At 41.0% G+C, this 22065-nt stretch overlaps 1 protein-coding gene across 1 annotated transcript in view; it reads left to right on the top strand.

Moving 5' to 3' along the window:
- DNAH2 (dynein axonemal heavy chain 2) overlaps positions 1-22065 on the top strand; it is a 112617-nt gene that overhangs the window by 70724 nt on the left and 19828 nt on the right. The window contains exons 44-65 of the mRNA XM_072399329.1: positions 133-269; positions 2229-2366; positions 3184-3342; positions 3801-3953; positions 5665-5756; positions 6410-6608; positions 7619-7843; positions 7957-8061; positions 8559-8747; positions 10434-10519; positions 12061-12191; positions 12567-12716; positions 13859-14026; positions 14744-14904; positions 16366-16505; positions 17035-17167; positions 17928-18067; positions 18336-18546; positions 18654-18770; positions 20669-20810; positions 20909-21078; positions 21210-21326. Coding sequence (XP_072255430.1) covers positions 133-269; positions 2229-2366; positions 3184-3342; positions 3801-3953; positions 5665-5756; positions 6410-6608; positions 7619-7843; positions 7957-8061; positions 8559-8747; positions 10434-10519; positions 12061-12191; positions 12567-12716; positions 13859-14026; positions 14744-14904; positions 16366-16505; positions 17035-17167; positions 17928-18067; positions 18336-18546; positions 18654-18770; positions 20669-20810; positions 20909-21078; positions 21210-21326 — 3263 coding nt within the window. The remainder of the gene's footprint in view (positions 1-132; positions 270-2228; positions 2367-3183; positions 3343-3800; positions 3954-5664; positions 5757-6409; positions 6609-7618; positions 7844-7956; positions 8062-8558; positions 8748-10433; positions 10520-12060; positions 12192-12566; positions 12717-13858; positions 14027-14743; positions 14905-16365; positions 16506-17034; positions 17168-17927; positions 18068-18335; positions 18547-18653; positions 18771-20668; positions 20811-20908; positions 21079-21209; positions 21327-22065) is intronic.

Genomic DNA, 22065 nt, shown 5'->3' with positions numbered 1-22065 from the left:
TTTATATCGCGGATAAGGCATTATAGATCCAGTTCTTTGTTATTTGTTCCAGGCTTGTCAGTTCTTATCATTAGGATAGTATAGAAGTGGTAAAAAAAAGGACAGAGAAATCTCATTTTAACTTTTCTGCAGACGAGCGCCCAGATGAGAAGTGGATTGTGTTTGATGGACCGGTGGACACTCTGTGGATAGAAAGCATGAATTCTGTTATGGATGACAACAAAGTCCTGACCCTCATCAACGGAGAAAGAATAGCCATGCCAGAGCAGGTGAGCTTTTGCCTTGGCATCTGGGAGACACCAGCGTGAACATCACTCACGTGTCATGTGACCCCATCAAAATAGTCAGGTGACTCAATGATTGTCTTGACACAGGGCTAAAAAGTCTTCATCACAGACCCTTGTCAGACCATGAATGGGAAAAAGTCACTTAACCATGATAGATTTTTCAGCCTACATACTATTGTTCTCCAAAGTCAAAATATTATTCCTATCCTGTTTTAAAATGCCATCCTTTTTCGAACAATGAAACTTGGAAGAGATATAAAAAAACTTGCCAAGCAGTCCTTTTATTGAGCTGTGAAGAAGAAGGGGGGTTAAAGATCCCTGAAAGGTGATGGAACATTTACTAATAAATACCCTGTAATGTCTCTTCAATTTTATATCAGTCAATACTCACATCCAAATAGCAGCATTACCCCCCCCCCAATACCCAGAATGCTACTAAACATGCTCAAAATTGACCATGAGGATCACCATTCACCAATTACTGATACTTTTTTACTGGTGTCAGGCTTGTCTGGCTGACATGTACTAAAATTTAGGTTCTGTTAGTAGCCTGTCTTGTAAGCGGGTACTTGGACTAAATATCTACTAGTATTTGTTTTGTTTTAGTTGAACCTATACTATGGTCAGGTTTGTCTCTTAGACAGGTTCTCATATTGAACTATTACTAGTGTTAGGCTAGTTTCTTTTACTTGTTTTGGACAGTATTTGACCTGTTTCTTAGGTCTTCATACTGAACTTTAGTAAGTGTAAGACTAAACTGCAGACTATGTATGGACAAAACAGTAAACTTTCAGATTGAATTTATGTCAGGCTTATGTCCTAGACAAATGAAAAGTAGCAGTGCCTGGGATTAGGGCCATATTGTGTGTGGTATACACCCCTAATAAACACATTTTTCCTAAATTTGTCACCAAAAATGGGGCTCCTTGAAAATATATCACAGTATAAAACAATAAAAAAAAATAATATTTTTATTTAAACATCAATATTTAAAAGATACAAGAATAATATCCATTCACCTTATCACGTGATCAAACAATTATTTTCCTGGTAATGTGTATCCACAATGTTTAACAACACAATTTTTATCACCACAATAGTATCAGATGTTCATGCTAGAACCATCCATTCAACCATCACATAGTTCCATATAGGCATCTATTGCTAACGCGTTTAACAGAACAAATGTCTGCTTTATCAGACCAAGACACCAAACAATCATCAAATGGTAAACCGCTTGATATATATTGGTTGTAATAGACACTATTACAGATCACTGCTGCCTATTCACCTTCATAACATAGGTAATCACCTGCCCTATATCCTGAATATGGCCAAGTAAAGAATGTCTTCCAAAAATAGTCCCATAGGTACTGAAAACAGGATCACAAGAAGAGTCCCTCGGGATTTTAAGACCATTCACATGGTCAGCAACAGCAATGTCCTAGACCAATGGTCACCAACCTCTCGGACAACCCGACAACCTCTCGGGGAGCCACGTGTCACTCAAAGTGGAAGAAACTTCCCCCCAGCGTGACGTCAAGATGCCAGAACCCGGCCACTCTCCCATCGCAGGCTCAGACTTGCTTGCTAAACACCCTGGGGGGGACAGTATCACAACTTTTGTCGTGTCCATACGAGGGACATGGTCAGCGGGGTCAGGAGGAGGTCCCTGCTGCACACCGGCCAGAGCTGTGGACCACCAAAATTTTCTCATGGACCACCAGTTGGTGACTGATGTCCTAGACAGGCACTACAAATAAACATTTCATGTCAGGCCTGAGTATTATACAGGTACTCAAAGAGAATTTTCATATATGTTTGGCTTGTGTACTAGACAGGTATTACAATTATTTTTTATCAAGCTTGTTACTTAGGCACCCAGCAGTCATTACACAACTGCCTTATTGCTCACCTGTCCATCTGTCTGTCCCTGCATAGGTGTCTCTGCTGTTTGAAGTTGCAGATCTGGCAGTCGCCTCTCCAGCCACAGTGTCACGTTGCGGTATGGTATTCACCGACTACACCAGCCTGGGTTGGAAGCCATATGTCCAGTCTTGGTTAGAAAAAAGGTCCAAGGTAAGATCATGGCTTGATAAGTAAGACCTCTTGTATTTATTGGGCTAAGTGGTAGTTATCTTGCACCTCTGTGTTTATGTTAGAACAGTGTTTCTCAATCAGGGTTTCTCCGGAGGTTGCTAGGGGCTCCTTGAACCATAAGCAATTTGTTCCTCTCAGGTCAGGTTTAGGTGACACCAATGAACTTTTAGGCTATCTGTAGGGATCACATTCTTCCCACCAGCCAGAAATGGAGGAGGCATTCTTTCTTCTGATCACCATATATGTGAGTTGTGAATATAGTAAATAAAGCAGGAGTTCCATGAAGACCTGAAAGTAATTTCAAGGGGTTACTCCATGTTAAAATTGTCAAGAAAGTCTGCTTTAGAGAATACAAGACTGTAAAGTTTTAAAGTCAGTGCTACAGGATGGGGTGGGGGTAGCTGAGTTGATAAGTCACTGCTTAGGGAGGTGAGCTGAGCTTCTGAGCCATTGCTTAGTAGAGGGAGTAGGGAACGGTGAGCTGTGCTCCTGAGAGAATGACTGAAATGACTTCAAAGTTTTTGCTGTGATCATTGATTTTTCAGAGCAGGGACTCTTGGCAGCAACACACATCTGAAACACACATGCTGTGTTAATACGTACTACACCAACCATCCCTTCATCTTCAACATACCTCAAGTGGACCTTGCACATTACATTTCTGAGACAGAATTGTGAATGAAATAGTGACAGTATCTTTGGTTTGGAAACTGGGACAGTTTCTATTTGTTTTAGCTACAGACGTTTAAATTAATGTAAACTGGTGTTTGAATAATAAACACTCTCTACTGTGCAGGCAGAAGCAGAGACCCTTCAGCGTATGTTTGACAAATACGTGGGGAGGACACTGGAGTATAAGCAACAAAACTGCAAGGATCTTGTACCCCAAGAGGAGACCAGCGGGGTCATCTCACTCTGCAAGCTGTACGAGTCACTGGCCACACCAGAGAATGGGGTAAGTTGTAAAAAAGGAAAAGCCTTAAGGGGGAATGGTAATGGTTTAGGGTCAGTTTTTTTTTTTTGCTTTCAAACTGATGTTGTATATCTGCTTTTTATAATATGCAAAAAACTGAAATGGAAAATGTAATATTTACTATTGGACAAATGATTTCTAGAGTGCAATGGGTTAGCTAAATAGATGTAGTTATCTACTTGTCAGCTTGGCTTTCATTGAAACCTGGGACTAAGCCTACTGAAAAAAGTAGAGTCACTGAAATTACTACACAAGTCTGTGGGGTGTCTGTAAATAATGCATCCACCACATCTATGGAGAGCTGCAATATATTTAGTATCTCTTCTTAGCTTTAGGAAGACAAAGTCCCAGTTTGTTTATTTTTTTTTAAATAAAATCTTGCCCAGGTATATGTCATTCTCTGGCCAATTGTAATTCTATGTTTCTTGTCTCCATGGTAGGTGAATCCAGCAGACCAGGACAATTACAGTCGCATGGTGGAGCTTTGGTTCCTCTTTTGCCTGGTCTGGTCTGTATGCGCCTCTGTGGATGAAGACGGGAGAAAGAAGATTGACAACTACCTAAGAGAAATCGAAGGAAGCTTCCCGAATAAGGTGACTGCCCAGAGAACACAATATTGTGCATCGCTTTACAAAATCCATAGTCATGTCACTAACCGTCTCCCAAAGGAGCTCACAATCTAATGTCCCTACCAGTCATATGTCATTAACACAGTCTATGGTCAATTTTTGGGGGTAAGCCAATTACCCTAACTGTATGTTTTTGGAATGTGGGAGGAAACCCACGCAAACACAGGGAAAACCTGCATACTCCATGAAGATAGTGTCCTGGCCGAGATTCGAAGCTGGGACCCAGCGCTGCAAAGACCAGAATACTAACCACTGAGCCAAGCGTGCTGCGCAAATATATATAACTCTATAATGCCCTCCAAATGCAAGACTGTGTTATTTTTAAAGAAGGCTGAATCTATCAAAGCGTGTTTACTCTTATTTCTGTGGGTGGCAATGGGCACTCTGTGTATTAGCTGAAGAGACAGCACTGCAGAGCAAACTTCTTTGCAGCTCTCTTTGATTAAAACGTCCACATATATACATCTTATAATACCATGGAAGCTCAATGTGCAGACACAGCCTTTGGTGAAGATGTACTTATCACTAAATCTGCCACTATCTTATTCATGTTTCAAAGGTGTGTTGCTTGACTGGAGTTTACCTATAGCCAATTATTGACCCCAAGTCATCGATACCATATTAATTTCCATATCTACAGCAAAGGGCTTAAGTACATTATTATTAGGATGGTGGGCAGTAAGGGGTTAATGGTCAAGTCTGCAGTTGGGTAAAGGTTTGGGGTTTTATCAAGGTTAAAATGTAAAAAATGTAGATGGGTAAGTAAAATTTTTGGGTATGTTGTATTATGGTTATGAATAAAACTCCTGTGCTGAAATTTCTGTCCAAAAATGTTTGCAGCAAAAAAAAAAAAAACATGTAGTATGAATATATGGATCTCTAACTATTTATTATACAACACAACACTCTATACGGGACTTTTTAGGGAACTCAACTCAACAAAATTTACCAACAATTATTTAAAACCAATAATAATGTAGCTGCTGTGAAGGGGAAAAAAAGAGAGCTGATCTCACTGCGCATGTGTGACATTGGCATCTCTTTACCCTTGGTGGAAAAAAATCCCTCTTCTGCACATGCATGAGAACGGGCATGCGCAGAAGGTCCAGCCAGAGCCTCCCGGAATGCGTGATGTAGGTATTCCGGGAAGCCCTTGCGCTCCCACGGCCTGATTGCCGTGGACGCTGCTGCACTTAAACACCCTAAACACATAACAAGGGGTTATTCACTTTATTTAGAAAGGTTTTCTGTCCTTCTATGTAAAGTAAAAGTTTAGGTTCGCTTTAAAGATTTTCATTTAAAAGGATAGTTCTCCTGATGAAGAAGACTGAGTTGCCGCAAAACATGTAGAGAACAGAGAACAATACCAGAAAATCTGTGGGCCTAATTGCTAATAAATTACTACATATGTAAGATAAAGTTTGATTATTTTAAAAGTTTTTAGTGTAAAAATAAAGTGTGTCCTGTTATTACTGATTTTAATGAATTGTTGGTAAATTGAGCTGCCTAAAAAGTCCTGTATAGAGTGTTGTGTTGTGATGCTGTTATCTTTTTGGGATGTGGTAGTATTTATAATTTAAACACCAATTGGAAAGACATATTTTTCTTATTTATTATGCAAGACTTACTGTTCACCGAGTATTTTTTGACCCACTGATCTTTTTGCTCTCTGCAGGACACAGTGTATGAATATTTTGTAGATCCAAAAACAAAGAACTGGATGAACTTTGAGGACAGATTACCAAAGGGTTGGCGAATTCCGGCCAAGTAAGTCATTTTAAAATATATACAGTTCTTGGTATGGAAATTTAGGATTTGGTAAACTTAAAGTTTCAAGATTCCCCCTGTCCAAAGCTTTATAACTCGAATTTATTTAGCTTTTTTTTGACTGATGATACACAGCACCAAATATTTCTTCATGCTCAGTCTAAATTTAAACCAAGAGACTCCAGGCAGATGAAAAAGACATTGGGTCTGATTTATAAAAGCTCTTCAAGGCTGAAAAGGATACACTTTCATCAGTGAATCTGGGTGAACCAGCAACCCTTGAATGGATCTGGTTCAGGATTAAAAACATTTGTTAACAAATAGCAAATTACTTTTGAGAAATCCATTCAAGGTTTGCTGGGTCACCCAGGTTTACCGATAAAAGTGTATACTCTCCAGCCTTGGAGAGCTTTCATAAATCAGACCCATAGAGAGAGCAGAACGGCAGATAGAATGATCAGTCTAAAGCCTTTTCAATCACTATCCAATTACAGGCTGGGGGAGGAACTAGACTAGTGTTACCTGAAAATAAGGAGGAGAAAAGTCAGGTCTCCTGACCTGCTGGACTTAAGTCTCCTCTCTCTTTCAGGATACCATCCACTGCTTTTTGATAAATCCTTTGCTAAATTGTGTGACTTTCTTGCTATTCACAGTGCCCCATTCTACAAGATCATGGTACCAACAGTGGACACAGTACGTTACCAGTTCATCGTCAATGCCCTGGTGACGCACCAAAACCCAGTTCTCCTTGTCGGTCCAGTGGGGACTGGGAAAACTTCTATTGCCCAAAGCGTTCTGCAGTCCTTAGATGCCAACAAGTGGGGGTTGTTAACCGTTAACATGTCTGCTCAGGTAACCAAAAACGCTGTTTTGTAGATTGGCAGTATACTGACCTATAATGATGTATCTAAAGCCGTTTTTCGATGGAGTAAGGTCCCCATTGCGGTGATTCTTCTGTGATATAATCACTGAGACTAATGCTACATACACGTCAGATGATTCTTGTCCGATATTAGCCTCAGGGTTGGTATCGGACAAGAATCTAGCGTTCATGGATCAGTCCTGGCAGATCCACGAACGATGAAAGATCATAATACAAGTGAAGGGGAGAGAGTGCAACGGGGTGCCACTCCATTGTTCTCCCCTTTATATAGAGCAGAATGGCGCTGTATGTACAACGTTCGTTCAGTCTTTTGTCGTTGGAAAGGAACGTAAAAGTTCCTCTCCAACGACAATTATGGAACGTGTGTACGCAGCCTAAAATAATGGAAAAATCCAAAGTTTTATGTTTTTACCAGAACAAGATTAAAAGAAAAATCTTCCATCCAGTGACAACTTTCTCACAGAGGATTTTTAGCATTTCTCATTTCCCAATGTGTCTACAATGAAGGGAAATGTCCCCCAATGGGAAGGAGATGGCAAAAAAACCTGATGGGGTTTAAATAGCTCCATACCCCAAACACTAAAAACAAATTAGCTTTGGATTATCTGTATTTTAACCTTCCAGAATTTACTTTATTGAGGTCCAATGGCTTTGTGGGCCTCCATGGTTTGTACTTTGTTCGTGGTTTGTACTTTGTTCAAGTTTAGGGTTTTTAACAAGGTTAATAACTCTCAGAGAGTATTTTTAGTGTTTCTCACTTCCCAATGTGTCTACAATGAAGGGAAATCTCTCCCAATGGGAAAGTGATGGCAAAATAACCTGATGGGATTTAATAGCCAAGGTCTGGTCTTGTACTTCCTTCACACCCATGTGTTGGTGTTCTACACCCCTATCACACATGAGAAGCCCCACATATTAAAAGTCCATATCTCTTGGTCAATCTAATATTCCTGAAGATCAAAGTCTTTTTTCTCCTTAGACAAGCTCCAACAATGTGCAAAATATTATTGAGAGCCGTGTGGAGAAGAGGACAAAGGGTGTCTATGTTCCTGCTGGGGGTAAACAGCTCCTGACCTTCATGGATGACCTCAATATGCCAGCTAAAGATACATTTGGATCTCAGCCGCCTCTGGAGCTCCTACGGCTGTGGATTGACTACGGCTTCTGGTATGATCGTCAGAACCAGAGCATCAAATATGTCAAGGTGAGGAGCTTTGTCTTTTAGATGGTCGGCAGCTTAATTAGTATGCTTGGTGTATCTTGAGGGCGGCTTTCCTATTTTTTTCTCCTCAATTATTTCCCTTTTATCATTCCCAGGACATGTTCCTCATGGCAGCAATGGGTCCACCTGGAGGAGGCCGATCAGCTATTTCTGGACGCCTTCAGAGCCGATTTAATCTGATTAATATGACATTCCCTTCGGTGAGTCAAAAATGTGTTTGTGATGTAACCTATCATCAGAACAAGAAAGAATATCCGAAAATAAAACATTGAGGTCTATTTAAAATTTAAATAGTGACCCCCTTGTCTTAACTTCATCCACGTAATATATGGCCAAACATTTGTAGACACCTGTCTATTACATCTATATGAGCCTGTTGGGTATCCCTTTCCAAAACCATGGTGCATGTGGTGGGCGGTACCATGTGGGTGGAGCATGATTTCCTGATCTCCCGGCCCAGGGCAGTGCCTGTAATATGTTTGTCACCTTTGCAAGAGCCAATTCCCGAACAGAAATTAAATCCTGTAATGAAATATAGTTATGGGGATGGCATTTGCAAAAAAAAGACACAGTTCCCTTTTTTCACATGGCTACAGCTTAACCACATGCACTAAGTATACAAAATGTACATCTCTTCAACTTATCAAGCCCGTTATGGGTGGTCTGGTAATAACAGAGTTGGCTTGTTGTTCTCCAGGAATCACAGATCAAAAGGATTTTCGGGACAATGATGAGCCAGAAGCTGCAAGATTTTGAGGAAGAGGTGAAGCCGGTTGGTGATATAATCACACAAGCCACCATAGAGCTGTATAACGCCATTACCCAGAGATTCTTGCCCACTCCGGCCAAAATTCACTACCTGTTTAACCTCAGGGACATCTCTAAGGTAAGTCCCAAGTGGGGCTGAACTAGCAAAAGCGTATGAATAGTGAATAAAACTGAAAAGTTTAAGTGTGAAAAAATATAAAATACCCCTATTAGAAGTGGTAATATTGTGGTTGAAGCTTTTTTTCGTTTTTTAAAATCTTTAAAATGATAGTACAGTTTTTAATTCCTGTTCACATGTAAATTTAGGTTCAGTTTTAGATTTTTAGTACAGATGAGTTCAGTTCTTCCCATAAAACCCATACAAAAATTCTGTTTATAAAGGGAAATTGGGACCTCTTTTTTTGCCGCTGGTAAACCCTTTAATGATAACATGATTCACCACTAAGTTCAATGTATATAGCAGAATCATGACTTCCTTCCTTCTATTGGTGATCCCTCTAGTGATGGGCACTGCAATTCTATCTATATAGGAGAATCAGGACCCCCTTCCCCCTGCTGGTGACCCCTCTATTGATGGTGACCTCACAATGCTATGTATATAAGGGAATCAGGACATCCTTCCTCCGGCTGGTGACCCCTCTAGTGATGGTGTTTCCAACAATTCTATCTATATGGAGGAATCAGGACCTCCTTCCTCCTGCTGGTGACCCCTCTAGTGATGGTGACCCCACAATTCTATCTATATGGAGGAATCAGGACCTCCTTCCTCCTGCTGGTGCCCCTCCAGTGATGTTAACCCAAATTCTATCTATATAGGGGAATCAGGACCTCCTTCTTCCTGCTGGTGACCCCTCTAGTGATGGTAACCCCACAATTCTATCTATATAGGGTAATCAGGACCTCCTTCCCCCTGCTGGTGATCCCACAATTCTATCTATATAGGGGAATCAGGACCTCCTTCCCCTATATGCTGGTGACCCCTCTAGTGATGGTAACCCCACAATTCTATCTATATAGGGGAATAAGGACCTCCTTCCTCCTGCTGGTGCCCCTCCAGTGATGGTAACCCCAATTCTATCTATATAGGGGAATCAGGACCTCCTTCTTCTTGCTGGTGACCCCTCTAGTGATGGTGACCTCACAATGCTATGTATATAGGGGAATCAGGACTTCCTTTCTCCTGCTGGTGACCCCTCTAGTGATGTGACCCCACAATTCTATCTATATAGAGGAATCAGGACCTCTTTCCCCCTGCTGGTGACCCCTCTAGTGATGGTGACCCCACAATTCTATCTATATAGAGGAATCAGGACCTCCGTCCTCCTGCTGGTGTTCTCTAGTGATGGTGACCCCACAATTCTATCTATATAGGGGAATAAGGACCTCCTTCCTCCTGCTGGTGACCCCTCTAGTGATGGTGACCCCACAATTCTATCTATATAGGGTAATCAGGACCTCCTTCCCCCTGCTGGTGACCCCACAATTCTATCTATATAGGGGAATAAGGACCTCCTTCCCCCTGCTGGTGACCCCTCTAGTGATGGTGTCCCCACAATTCTATCTATATAGGGTAATCAGGACCTCCTTCCTCCTGCTGGTGACCCCTCTAGTGATGGTGAACCCACAATTCTATCTATATAGAGTAATCAGGACCTCCTGCGGGTGACCCCTCTAGTGATACACCTCACAATTCTATTTTGTGTTTCCCATTACCTTGTGTTTATATGAGGATATTCTGTCACATTTGCTTTGGAAAAAAAAGAACTAAATGAGCATCAATAATGCCTAGAATTCTCCTTTTCAGGTGTTCCAAGGCATGTTACGTGCACACCGTGACCTACACGATACAAAACACAGTATGACCCGGCTCTGGGTACATGAATGCTTCAGGTATGACACACTCACTTATAGGGACTTATTTATATTAATGTTCATGTTTTACTAATAGGCAGGTTTCTACTGATCCACATGTTGCAGGGGAGATCAAATTTTCATTCAAAATATTTGCACCTCCATGCTCTTAAAAAAATTGTAAATTGCCATCTATGATACATAAAATTTATTTACTATTGTAACAAGATTTTTTTTGTTTTTGTTTAGTTGTTTTCTTGGTTTTATGTATAGAGTTCTACAGATATGGTATCCAAACAGTGTATAATTTAAAAGGTGAAATGTCCTTCTGAAGAAGCTTGATGGCGAAACGCGTAAAGGACAGAAATGCATATATGATTTGGTTTTAGAATAATGAGAGATTGTACAATGTATTAAAAATTTTTTGTATTTGTAAAAGTTACCTAAAAAGTCCCAAAAGTATAAACCAAAGAAAGGTTTCTATTGATTTCAGCAGATCTTCCTATTGTTAAAAAGACTCTGAGCACTTTCAGTCATCCTATGCAGAAAATAAATAGCTGCTTTCCCGTGCTCTTTCAGTCATCTGTCACTCTTTTGTCAGTGGAAATGGTCAGGAAAATTATTTCCAGTGACAAGTATTGAACATGTGAACACTGCCTAAGCAAAGATCACAAGCCCCTTATGGCAACAGGGCATTGTAGATACATGATGTCATTAGAGACAGCAGGGAGTATGTTATCTATAATCAGATGAACCCTGTCTGGTAGGATTGCAGTAAATGAACGGATTCAGCAAGGCAGAACCATTGTGAGTAAGAACTAAACATAAACTACGGATTGCAGTTACTGTTCACTTTGTTTGTGAACACATACCAGACAAGCCACCCCAGCTGACAGACCATACACATTACACTTACACAAATATTAAGTGATAAACTTTGTCAAACACTTTAGGTGTTAAGTTTTGCAAGTTGGTATTTTTAGCACGAAATATCTCGCTTCACTTGGCAGAAAATGTCACTGCAGCTGGTAAAAGATGAATGTGAAATGTCACATAATATCTGGCAGTGGTCTATAGCAGTTATTTCTGTATCACACCCACCTAATTATTCGGAACTGGTAGTGGGAGATGCTGCAGAAAAAAGCCAGGAGGATGCAGTGACTACCCAGAGAGTATGAATTCTGGAGTCATCACATCGATTCACCGATCCTTACGACAAGTGAAACAGATCATTTGTAATGCTGGCTATACACCATACAATATGACTGTGCAATGATCTTCCAGCGGTGATATAGTACCATAACCTGCTTGACTGCACATAAATAGAATGGATTGCTTATGTAGGTCACTATGCACACTATTTGTTCAATTTGAATCTGGTCAGGCTGGCCTCCTGCACTACCTATCATATATGGTAAGATTGAAGCCCATCATTGGTAAAATCTAATAAAAAAGGCCCCTAGCCATGACTTGTTCCTAGCTAGAATAGGAAATAAACAAACTGACCAGGCCAAAGAGGGAGAGCACCTGACACATCACATGACCAGCCTGAACATTGAATTATTAAACATTTCTTGCAGGGTATTTTCTGATCGTCTGGTGGATTCCTTTGATATAGAAGCTTTTACTGGGATCCTGAGCGAAAAACTGGGCTCTCTCTTTGACCTCACTTACCACAACCTGTGCCCAAGCAAACACCCACCTGTATTTGGTAGGTAACATACAATCCAGCCAATTGGTTACCTGCACCAGGTAGCAAAAGGCAGAGTAGAACAAAGAGCTTTATGTATCAATATACTCTTACTACCAATCAGCATCAGACCAGCTCTGCAAGTTTGCATTTTATTGGAGCTTAAAACACCTTGATTGATACAAAAATATAACATATTGGAGCTTATGATTCCTTAGATGTTATGGCTGTTTATTTCTACATGGGGATCCTGCCAGAAATACTTATTCTGTCTCAGTGTGACAGTACTCAATCTTTGTGACCTCTGAGCAGTGAAGCTTGCAGAGTTGAAGCCAAGAGGTCATAGAGAATCTCAAATCTTGGGATATTTACATTCTTTCCTTTTACCTCTCACAGGTGATTTCATGCGGGAGCCCCCCATCTATGAAGACATCACTGACTTAGGTGCTCTAAAAAAATTCATGATGAACCAACAAGAAGAACAAACTCAACAGCCTGGAACGTCAGCCAAAAAACTTATCCTGTTCACTGATGCTATCCAACATGGTATGTTCTGAGTATTAATACCACCAACAATTCTATATACAGATAATGGGGTGGACATAATTGGCCTGATTGATTAAAGCTCTCCAAGGCTGGAGAGGATACACATCTGGTCCAGGAATGAAAACATTTGCTAGCAAACTCCAAGTTTGCTGGATCACCCAGCTTCACTAATGAAAGTGTATCCTCTCCAGCCTTAGAGAACTTTAATAAATCAGGGCCATTGGCTCTGGGGATCAAAGAACTGTGAGGTCCAATGGAAGGAACATGGGGCCCTTGGTAACCATCTCTGTCTTCTAGAAGGATGTAGAGCCATATAAAGTCGCTATGATTAACCTATTGGCAATGGTTTAGCCAGAGGGCTGCATGTGTTGCAATTTTGATATTTGCAAGACAGACAACAGTACTGTTGTTCCGGATTTTCTAGTCTTCATCTAGGTGCTGGATGCAGTGTCAGACAAACTGCTAATTACACCTGTGACAACCTCTACAAACAATATACATTTCTACATTTTTTGCTATGAGCTTCCATCCTAAAAAAATACTGTATCATGAATTTGGGTGTTTATACTTATAAGCGTCATATAGAACAATGGGGTGGCTACAAATGAAGACATTCTGAACAGAGAATGAATTGTAGCCACAGACACAGGATAGATATGCAGTTCTCTGCAAAGGATATAAAGGATTTATGAGGACAAATCAAATACATTTTGGCCCAAAATAGCAGAAAGGAACATATTTGATTTAAAACAAATTTTTTTTTTACTTATGGACACCTTACCTGACATCATATATAGATGGAAGATCATCCATTTGATAAGAATAATGAAACAAAGTAGATACAAAAGTAACAATTGTTGCTTTGTATTTCTCTTGTTTATAAACACTGTGTATAATTGTTTGCTTTTTCTGCTGGTAGTTGCTGTAATTACACTACAACTCCCAACAATTCCCATTTTGACAGCTTGGAACTGTTTATTCCAATTGTTGTAACCAATCAGTGATTAGATTGGAGTAGATGAATTCTAATTGGCTGCTATGCTTGGGATGCTGGTGTTGTCCCCTGAGCTTCTCTATTCATTGAACATGTTTTTATTGATGATGCTTGAGCTCTGAATACATTTTTAAAATTTCTTTTGCAGTGACAAGAATCGTGCGTGTGATTGGCCAGCCAAGAGGGAACATGTTATTGGTTGGCATTGGGGGTAGTGGGCGGCAGAGTCTTGCGCGACTGGCAGCCTATATCTGTGAATACAAAGTCTTCCAGCTGGAAGTGACGCGTGGGTATCGCAGACAAGAGTTCCACGATGGTAAGAGAGGAATGACTGACCCACTAAGAAGAAACCTGAAGAGCACCTGTCTGTTTAATTAGCTGATTAATAAATGGTAACAACATTACTGCCAGGTAGCATTTACAGGCCGAGACCAGCAATTGTTTCATTCAGCACAGGCTTTCTTTAAAGCAAAGCTAAACCCAATATACATAGTGCTGCTTACAGTTCCTTGGTATGGTGGCTGGGTTAGTTTAATTTTTCTGATTTTTTCCTTTTATTCTCAACCAATAATTTTACCAATGATACATTTCCTGGCCTAGAGTGACATAGCTTACCTGCTGTACTGTATCTATGGGGAGGAAGCATTGCCACCCTAAACAGAGATAAGAATAAAGTGCAGGTAGGTAAAGAGAGGGGGTTGAGGGGTAAAAGGTCTTGGAGAAAGCATCAGGGAGGGGAGAAGGTGCATAAGGAAGGGATCAGGGAGGGTGAAAGGTTTTAGGGAAGGGATCAGCGAGGAGTGAAAGGGCATAGGGAAGAAATCAGGGAGGGGTGAAGAAACATAGGAAAGGGATCAGGGAAGGGTCAAATAGCATAGGGAAAAGATCAGGGAAAGGAAAGGGGGACACCACCCAACTAATGTGTCCGTCTTCATTTTTTACTCTTTAAATTCTTATTATATACAATGATATTTTACTCCTTGTCTTTCTTTAAAGTTCATTACTTTCATATGTGCTCTTTTCTCTCTCCCAGACATTAAGAAATTGTACCGCCAGGCTGGTGTAGACGGGCGTCCATCTGTCTTTCTCCTGACTGATACCCAAATCACAGATGAGTCTTTTCTGGAGGACGTCAACAACATCCTGAGCTCCGGAGAGGTCCCCAACCTGTACAAGGCGGATGAGTTTGAGGAGGTATGTTTGTGTGTGCAGGCCTCTCCCTACAATGCATGCTGCTGATTTATTCTCAGATTATATGTGTTTCCTTCACATCAATCTATTCATATTATTTTGCTGTGTAGGGTTCACTTAGGTACACTCTCAACATCTAAGCCCTGATGAAGGAGGATTGCTTTGACCCCCGAAATGTGTTGACTGTAATATTCAGTCATCTGATAAATGATAAAAGTTTTCTTGGACTCTTTTTGGTCTGGCGCTGTTTATTTGATTTCTTATCTCGTTTAGCAGGAGTAGACTCACCAGGACCAACCCCCAAATAGTGCTAAAAGGCAAAACAATGTCTTAGTATAAACCCCCCATCCCTATCCCAAACTTCTTAGCAGATTAGGTGGCAGGTCTTACTTTGTGCACCTCTCTTCAAAAATGCCAAAAGTGGCTGCCTTACTGCCTACATCTCAACCTAACCAGGACCATAGGCAGTAATTATATCACCGATATCACCTTCCTGTTGTGTATCATCTGCACTGCTATTATGAATTGATGCAAACAATCTGAGCATTGCTAGTGGTAGTCTGGTCTGCTGCAACATGGAAGAAAAAAGACATAGCTTTGAGGAGCAGCATGGGAGAAGTTGGATATTGTTCACTTGGATTGTTTGCTCTTGTAATAAATAGAGAAGTAATTTGCATAAAACATAAATTGCTGTCACTTGCTTTAGTTTTTGCCAGGTAGTGCCATGCTCTCTCTGGGCTCTGCACTTCATTTCTGGTACATTTTTTTTTATTTTTAGGCTGGCCACATGAAATGAAAGGTACTTTTCCAATCATCTTCTGTGGTAGGCTGTCCTTGATCATACATCATTACACTGTGAGTCCAGTGTACCAGGGTGACACTGGTTCAGTAGAATGGTTCTGACACCCTACAACCGCAGTTATTAAGTTTAAATAATGCTGAGAGTAATTTAAACCATAAAGACTGAGAACATCTTCTGGAAAAGAGGTGTTGTGTGGTATGCCACCTGAGAGGTGGAGAGTATTGCAGTAAGAGCCCAATATTGACTGCCGCTTGTGGGCCCTGGCTGTATTTTTTAAATGACAGCAGGCTGGTCTTGTATTAGTGTAGGATCCCCTCTTTACTTCTGCTTTGGATTGAGTGCTCCTCCTTACTGATGCAAAGCAACACTGACAGTATGAAGCTAATTCCTGCAAAAGTAAACTTTTAACAAAGGACGCCATATTGACTTTGCTTCACAGTCTGATCTATAGCAGTTGCTGAAATGCATGAAGACGGGATGAGGCTGTAAAGAGGCTGTAAAGAGGCTGCAAGAGCTAAAAATATGTTGACAAAAAGGATGAAAACGTGAAATCAGTATTTTATTAAAAATATGGCAAATGGTTATATTCAGAGCATACAAATGTAATTTAGACAAGACAAAGATCTACATTCAGTGTCTGGCTCTTGTCTATCGTTCTACAGATCCGAAGCATTTTACAAGAGAAGGCGCGACAGGAAGGTGTCCCCGACAATCCAGAGAGCCTTTTCAACTTCCTGATTGAGAGAGTGCGGAACAATCTTCACATCGTTCTATGTATGAGCCCCGTGGGAGACCCTTTCAGGTGAGATTGTACTTCACACGCAAAATATCTTTGATTCAGGCTGATTTATAAAAGCTCTCCTAAAGAGAAGATAGTCTATCATAGGTGAACCTGGGTGATTCAGCAAACCTGTAGTGGATCTGATCCAGGATTTGAAATATTGCTGGATCAATCAGGTTCTTCTATGATAGTCTATATTCTCCAGTCAGGTCCGTTGTTTTCACATTTCAGTATCGAACTCTAGGGTATGGACAAGGACTATTAAGGACTATGACTAATAATAGGGTCACCTGCTGCAGGCTATGAAGGCGATGGGGGTGCAGCCATGCACAATGGTCTCATCTGTTATTATGTCTTTCATCCCTGCCAACACAAACCTATACATTAGTAGAAAGATCACCTGTATTGATATCACACATATTGATAACAATTATACACTAAAATTTGAGAGATTTTGGCAAAATACAATGCATTTAATAATAAAAGAGCAATCAAGGTGGCTTTCAGTGTTTTATTATGATCGCAATGTTTGTGTCTTCTTCTGATGCAGGAACCGCATTCGTCAGTATCCAGCACTGGTCAACTGCACTACTATAGACTGGTTCTCCGAATGGCCACAGGAAGCTCTTCTGGAAGTGGCCGAGAGATATTTGGAAGGGGTGGAACTTGGAAACTTGGAAGGGGTGAGTTTTACTCATATCTATCAGCCTAGTGTGACCCTAAAACAGCCTTTCTCAACCTTTTTACCCTCAAGATCTCGGGGAACCCCTAACAAAATTAAATATTTTGAGGTATCAGTAGAAAAGCTTCTTACACCAGTGTTCAGTAGGAAGAATTTCCCTTAGATTATTGGTCAATGGGAAGAATGCCCCTTACATAGGTGGTCATAGGGAAGAATGCCTCTTAGATTGATGGTCATTGGGAAGAATTGCCCCTACATTGGTGGTCATTGGGAAAAATGCCCAGTAGACTGGGGGTCATTGGGAAGAATGCCCCTTACATTGGTGGTCATTGGAAAGAATGCCTCTAACCTTAGTGGTCATTGATAAGAATGCCCCTTATATAAGTGGTTATTGGAAAGAATTCCCCTTACATTGGTGGTCTTTGGAAAGAATGCCCCTTAGATTGGTGGCCATTGGGAAGAATGTCCTTTACATTAATGTAAAGAAAGTTCCTTCAATGGTGGTCAGTGGAAAGAGTGCTCTCTAAATTAGCAACAGCTTAAATTTCATTGTCATTATGCTGTTGCTTCTGCCAATTGGACCTGGGACTGGACCTGAAATTTTGCAGGAACCATGAAATGGAAGGTCAACCAATCACAGTTCAAGGAACCCTTAACAATCTGGAGGAACCCTGAATGAGAATGGCTGCTCTAATAGAATAAACATTAATTTCGACCAATTCTTATCCCAATTTTTCCTTCTCTGTCCTCTTATTTCTTAGATAAATGGGAAGGTGGCCAGGATCTTTGTTACCATGCATCGCTCGGTAGCAGAGTACTCTCGCAAGATGAAACTGGAACTAAAGAGACATAACTACATCACCCCCACCAGTTACTTGGAGGTGGTGTCCCGGTACAAAAGGTATGTCAGTCCTTTATTGCTATTTACCTGATCATTTCTTTGCTCTCATCCAATAATTTGGTAGTTCAGATTATTTGCCTGTCACCAAACATATGAAGAAGAGATGGGAATTTCAATATGGTGGTTTCCATCAACTGCAAAAAAGGAGCAAAACTGCCACCACTTCCTTTCCCCGTAGAGCAGATAAATGTTTTAAACTGATCAGTTCATCTTTTAACAATAAATCTGGATTATTCTAAACATTATAAAAATCTTTTTTCCACCTCAGTCTCCTGAATGAGAAACGCTCAGAATTAGGGGAGAAGGCCACCAAGCTGCGCAATGGGCTCTTCAAGATCGATGAGACCCGAGAGAAGGTGGAGAAGATGTCCGAACAACTGGCCATTGCCAGAAGCAAAGTAGCTGAGTTCCAGAAGCAGTGCGAGGAGTATCTGGTCATCATCGTCCAGCAGAGGAGAGAGGCTGACGAGCAGCAAAAGGTCAGTCTGTACTAGGCCTCTGTGACTCCCATTAACTTTGAAGCTAAACTGTGTTTTTTTTTATTTTTCTAAAAAAATAAAAAAATTTCCCTATGTGTTTCCGTTAGACGGTCACAGCCCACAGCGAGAAGATCGGAGCGGAGGAGATAAAGTGTAAAGCTCTGGCAGACAACGCACAGAAAGACCTGGAGGAAGCGCTTCCTGCTCTAGAGGAGGCAATGAGGGTAAGGTCCAACTTTTCTTCTTGAACTTTAATAAGAAGTCTCCCCAAAATTCCCAGCTCTGATCCCAGTTTTTGGTGTCCCAACCTTGTGGCTTTTCCAGGGCATTCTACAGCCAAAAGCGCATTTGCACATGGAAGAATTAAACCCACTGAGCATTCTGTTCTATGTTATTGGCTTTCTGTTACAATCTCCACGATATATATTAAATAATTCCAACAAGGATGGCAATAGGCACAGTACTGCACACAGGGTTCCACCAATATAGTGTCCTGAAAGACAGAAGAGACTGTCATTTGGTTCAGCTGTCCAGGATCTATCAAAACTAGTCTTGGGTAAACTGAGCCTTTTAGTTTTTTGCAGCTTTAGCTCATATAAAGTGACAGAATGTGATGATAACAAAAGGGAGACATTTTTGGGCCACAGAGAAAGTCTTACCACAGTTTCATTGTCTTCTATTGCTCTGGTTGACCAAGCTCAACACAATCTGCAGATTCTGCAATATTCGCAGTGTTACTGTGAATAAGTGTGAAGACACAATGAAAACAAAGAGAGAAGACATCCTTAGCCATAGAAAAAGCCATAGCCATCTAATCACAGATCCAGTGTCTTCCCTTGCCCTTGACTACCAAATGCTGTAGGGATTTCACTGAGCCAATAAATGAGGTTTTACAGTTAGGTTCATAAATATTTTGACAGCTACAACTTTTTTATAATTTTGGTTCTGTACATTACCATAAATAATTTTAAATAAAACAACTCAGATGCAGTTGAACTGCAGACTTTTGGCTTTAATTCAGTGGGTTGAACAAAAAGATTGCATAAAAATGTGGGGAACTAAAGACTTTTTTTCACACAATCACTTCATTTCAGGAGCTCAAAAGTAATTGGACAAATTAAAAAGCTGAAAATAAAATGTTCATTTCTAATACTTGCTTGAAAACTCTTTGCTGGCAATGACAGCATGTAGTCTTGAACTCAGTGTCACTGACAGCCATGCAGCCATGCATGACCAAGCCATCACACTGCCTCTGCCATGTTTTACAGATGATGTGGTATGCTTTGGATCATGAGCCACGCATTCCTTGTACTTTTTTTTTGCCATCATTCTGGTAAAGGTTGATCTTGGTTTCATTTGTCCAAAAAATGGTTTTCCAGAACTGTGCTGGCTTTTTTAGATGTTTTTGAGCAAAGTCCAATCTAGCCTTTCTATTCTTGAGGCTTATGAGTGTCTTGCACCTTGCAGTGCACCCTCTGCCTACTTCCTGGAGAGTGTTGTTCACTTGGTTGGCTGTTGTGAAGGGGTTTCTCTTCACCATGGAAATTATTCTGCGGTCATCCACCACTGTTGTCTTCTGTAGACATCCAGGTTTTTTTGGTGTTGCTGAGTTCACCAGTGCTTTGTTTCTTTCTCATGATGTACCAAACTGTAGATTTTACCACTCCTAATATTGTAGCAGTTTCTAGGATAGTTTTTTTCTGTTTTTGCAGCCTAAGGATGGCTTGTTTCACCTGCACGGTGAGCTCCCTTGACAGCATGTTGTGCTTAATTGATAATGACATACCAAAGGAATTGCCCACACCAGCCCATAAAATAGCCTTTGAGTCAACTTTTGAGCCCCAAAGTGATTGTGTAAAAAAAAACGCTTTAGTTCCTCACATATTTTTGTAATTTTTTTGTTCAACCCACTGAATTAAAGCTGAAAGCCTGCATTTCAACTGCATCTGTTTTATTTAAAATTAATTGTGGTAATGTACAGAACCAAAATTAGAAAAAAGTTGTGTCTGTCCAAATATTTATGGACCAAACTGTACATGAAAAAACTCATTTTTAGGGTAAAATACATTTCTGATACATTGATTTCTTTGCATTTGAGATTTCTCCACCGGTTTCCTCATAGGCCCTGGAGACACTGAACAAGAAGGACTTGACAGAAATCAAAGCCTATGGGCGCCCACCAGCCCTGGTAGAGACAGTCATGCAAGCTGTAATGATCCTGAGAGGGAATGAACCCACCTGGGCCGAGGCTAAAAGACAACTAGGTATGGCTGGAATAGGTTGAAGTAGTTGATGGAGACCAGAGAGATACTGTATGTGGACCTTTCACATGTCCTATATATGTGGCTTTTTCGTTGTCTAGGGGAGTCCAATTTTATCAAACAGCTGATCCACTTTGACAAGGACAATATCTCCGAGCGGGTCTTGAAAAAGATCGGTCAATACTGCGTCTTGCCAGACTTCCAGCCAGATATCGTTGGCAGGGTATCTCTGGCAGCCCGCTCTCTGTGCATGTGGGTGCGAGCCATGGAGGTGAGTACATTATCATGAATCAATGGGAATGCCAAGGGTGAGGCCAATGTTGGTAGACATTTGTGAATTTTGAGGGACATTCTGACTTTCCTAGTCTCCTTTTCATGGTTGCATCTTTTCTTTCTTGGCAGATGTATGGCCGGATATACCGTGTGGTAGAGCCTAAAAGGGCTCGCATGAATGCAGCCATGGCACAGCTGGCGGAGAAGCAGGCATCACTGGCTGAGGCTCAGAATAAACTCAGAGAGGTAACAGACATTCAAGTATTTACTTTGCATGTACAGAAATTACAATGCCCTTCTGTACTGCAAATGGACATTGTGAAATGACAGTAAATGTAGTACGAGGGGGTGCTGAGAAGTTCCTGGCTTTGCCCAGAAAGAAAAAAGCCAGAGTTATGAAATAACACATTTATTCAACTTATTCCCTCCTGAGACTGATGCACTTGGTACAGCATAGTTGCAGCTTTTCTAGACTGTTCAAATTAAAGTTCTTTGGTTGGGCTGCAAACCAACTCTCAGCCTCACCTTTAACGTCAGAAATGTCCTCAAAACGTTGCCCCTTCAGGTGTTTCTTCAAATTTGGGAACAGATAATAGTTCAAAGGGGCCGGGTCAGGTAAGTAGGGGGGATGGTGGACCAATTGGAAACCCAGGGTGTTCAATTTGGCAGCCACAACGTTGGATGCATGCGCAGGTGCATTGTCCTGCAAAAAAAGGATCCCTTTGGTCAACTTTCCACTGCTTTTCATCTTATTTGCCTCCTTCAGCTGGTCCAGGAGGTTAGCATAATACTGCCTGGTGATACTAGAGCCCTGAGATAGGTAGTCCACCAACAGAATACCGTCTTTGTCCCAGAAAACGGATGCCATAACTTGCTGATTTCTGGGTTTGGAACTTCTTCGGCTGCGGGGAACCGCTGTGGTGTCATTCCTTTGACTGTTCCTTGGTTTTAGGATCATAGATGTGAAGCCAGGTTTCATCCTCAG

The sequence above is a fragment of the Pyxicephalus adspersus genome, chromosome 2 (genome assembly GCF_032062135.1).
Source record: "Pyxicephalus adspersus chromosome 2, UCB_Pads_2.0, whole genome shotgun sequence".
NCBI lineage: Eukaryota > Metazoa > Chordata > Amphibia > Anura > Pyxicephalidae > Pyxicephalus > Pyxicephalus adspersus.
Note: the sequence above shows the minus strand (reverse complement) of the source record. Positions and strands in the feature narration are given on the sequence as shown.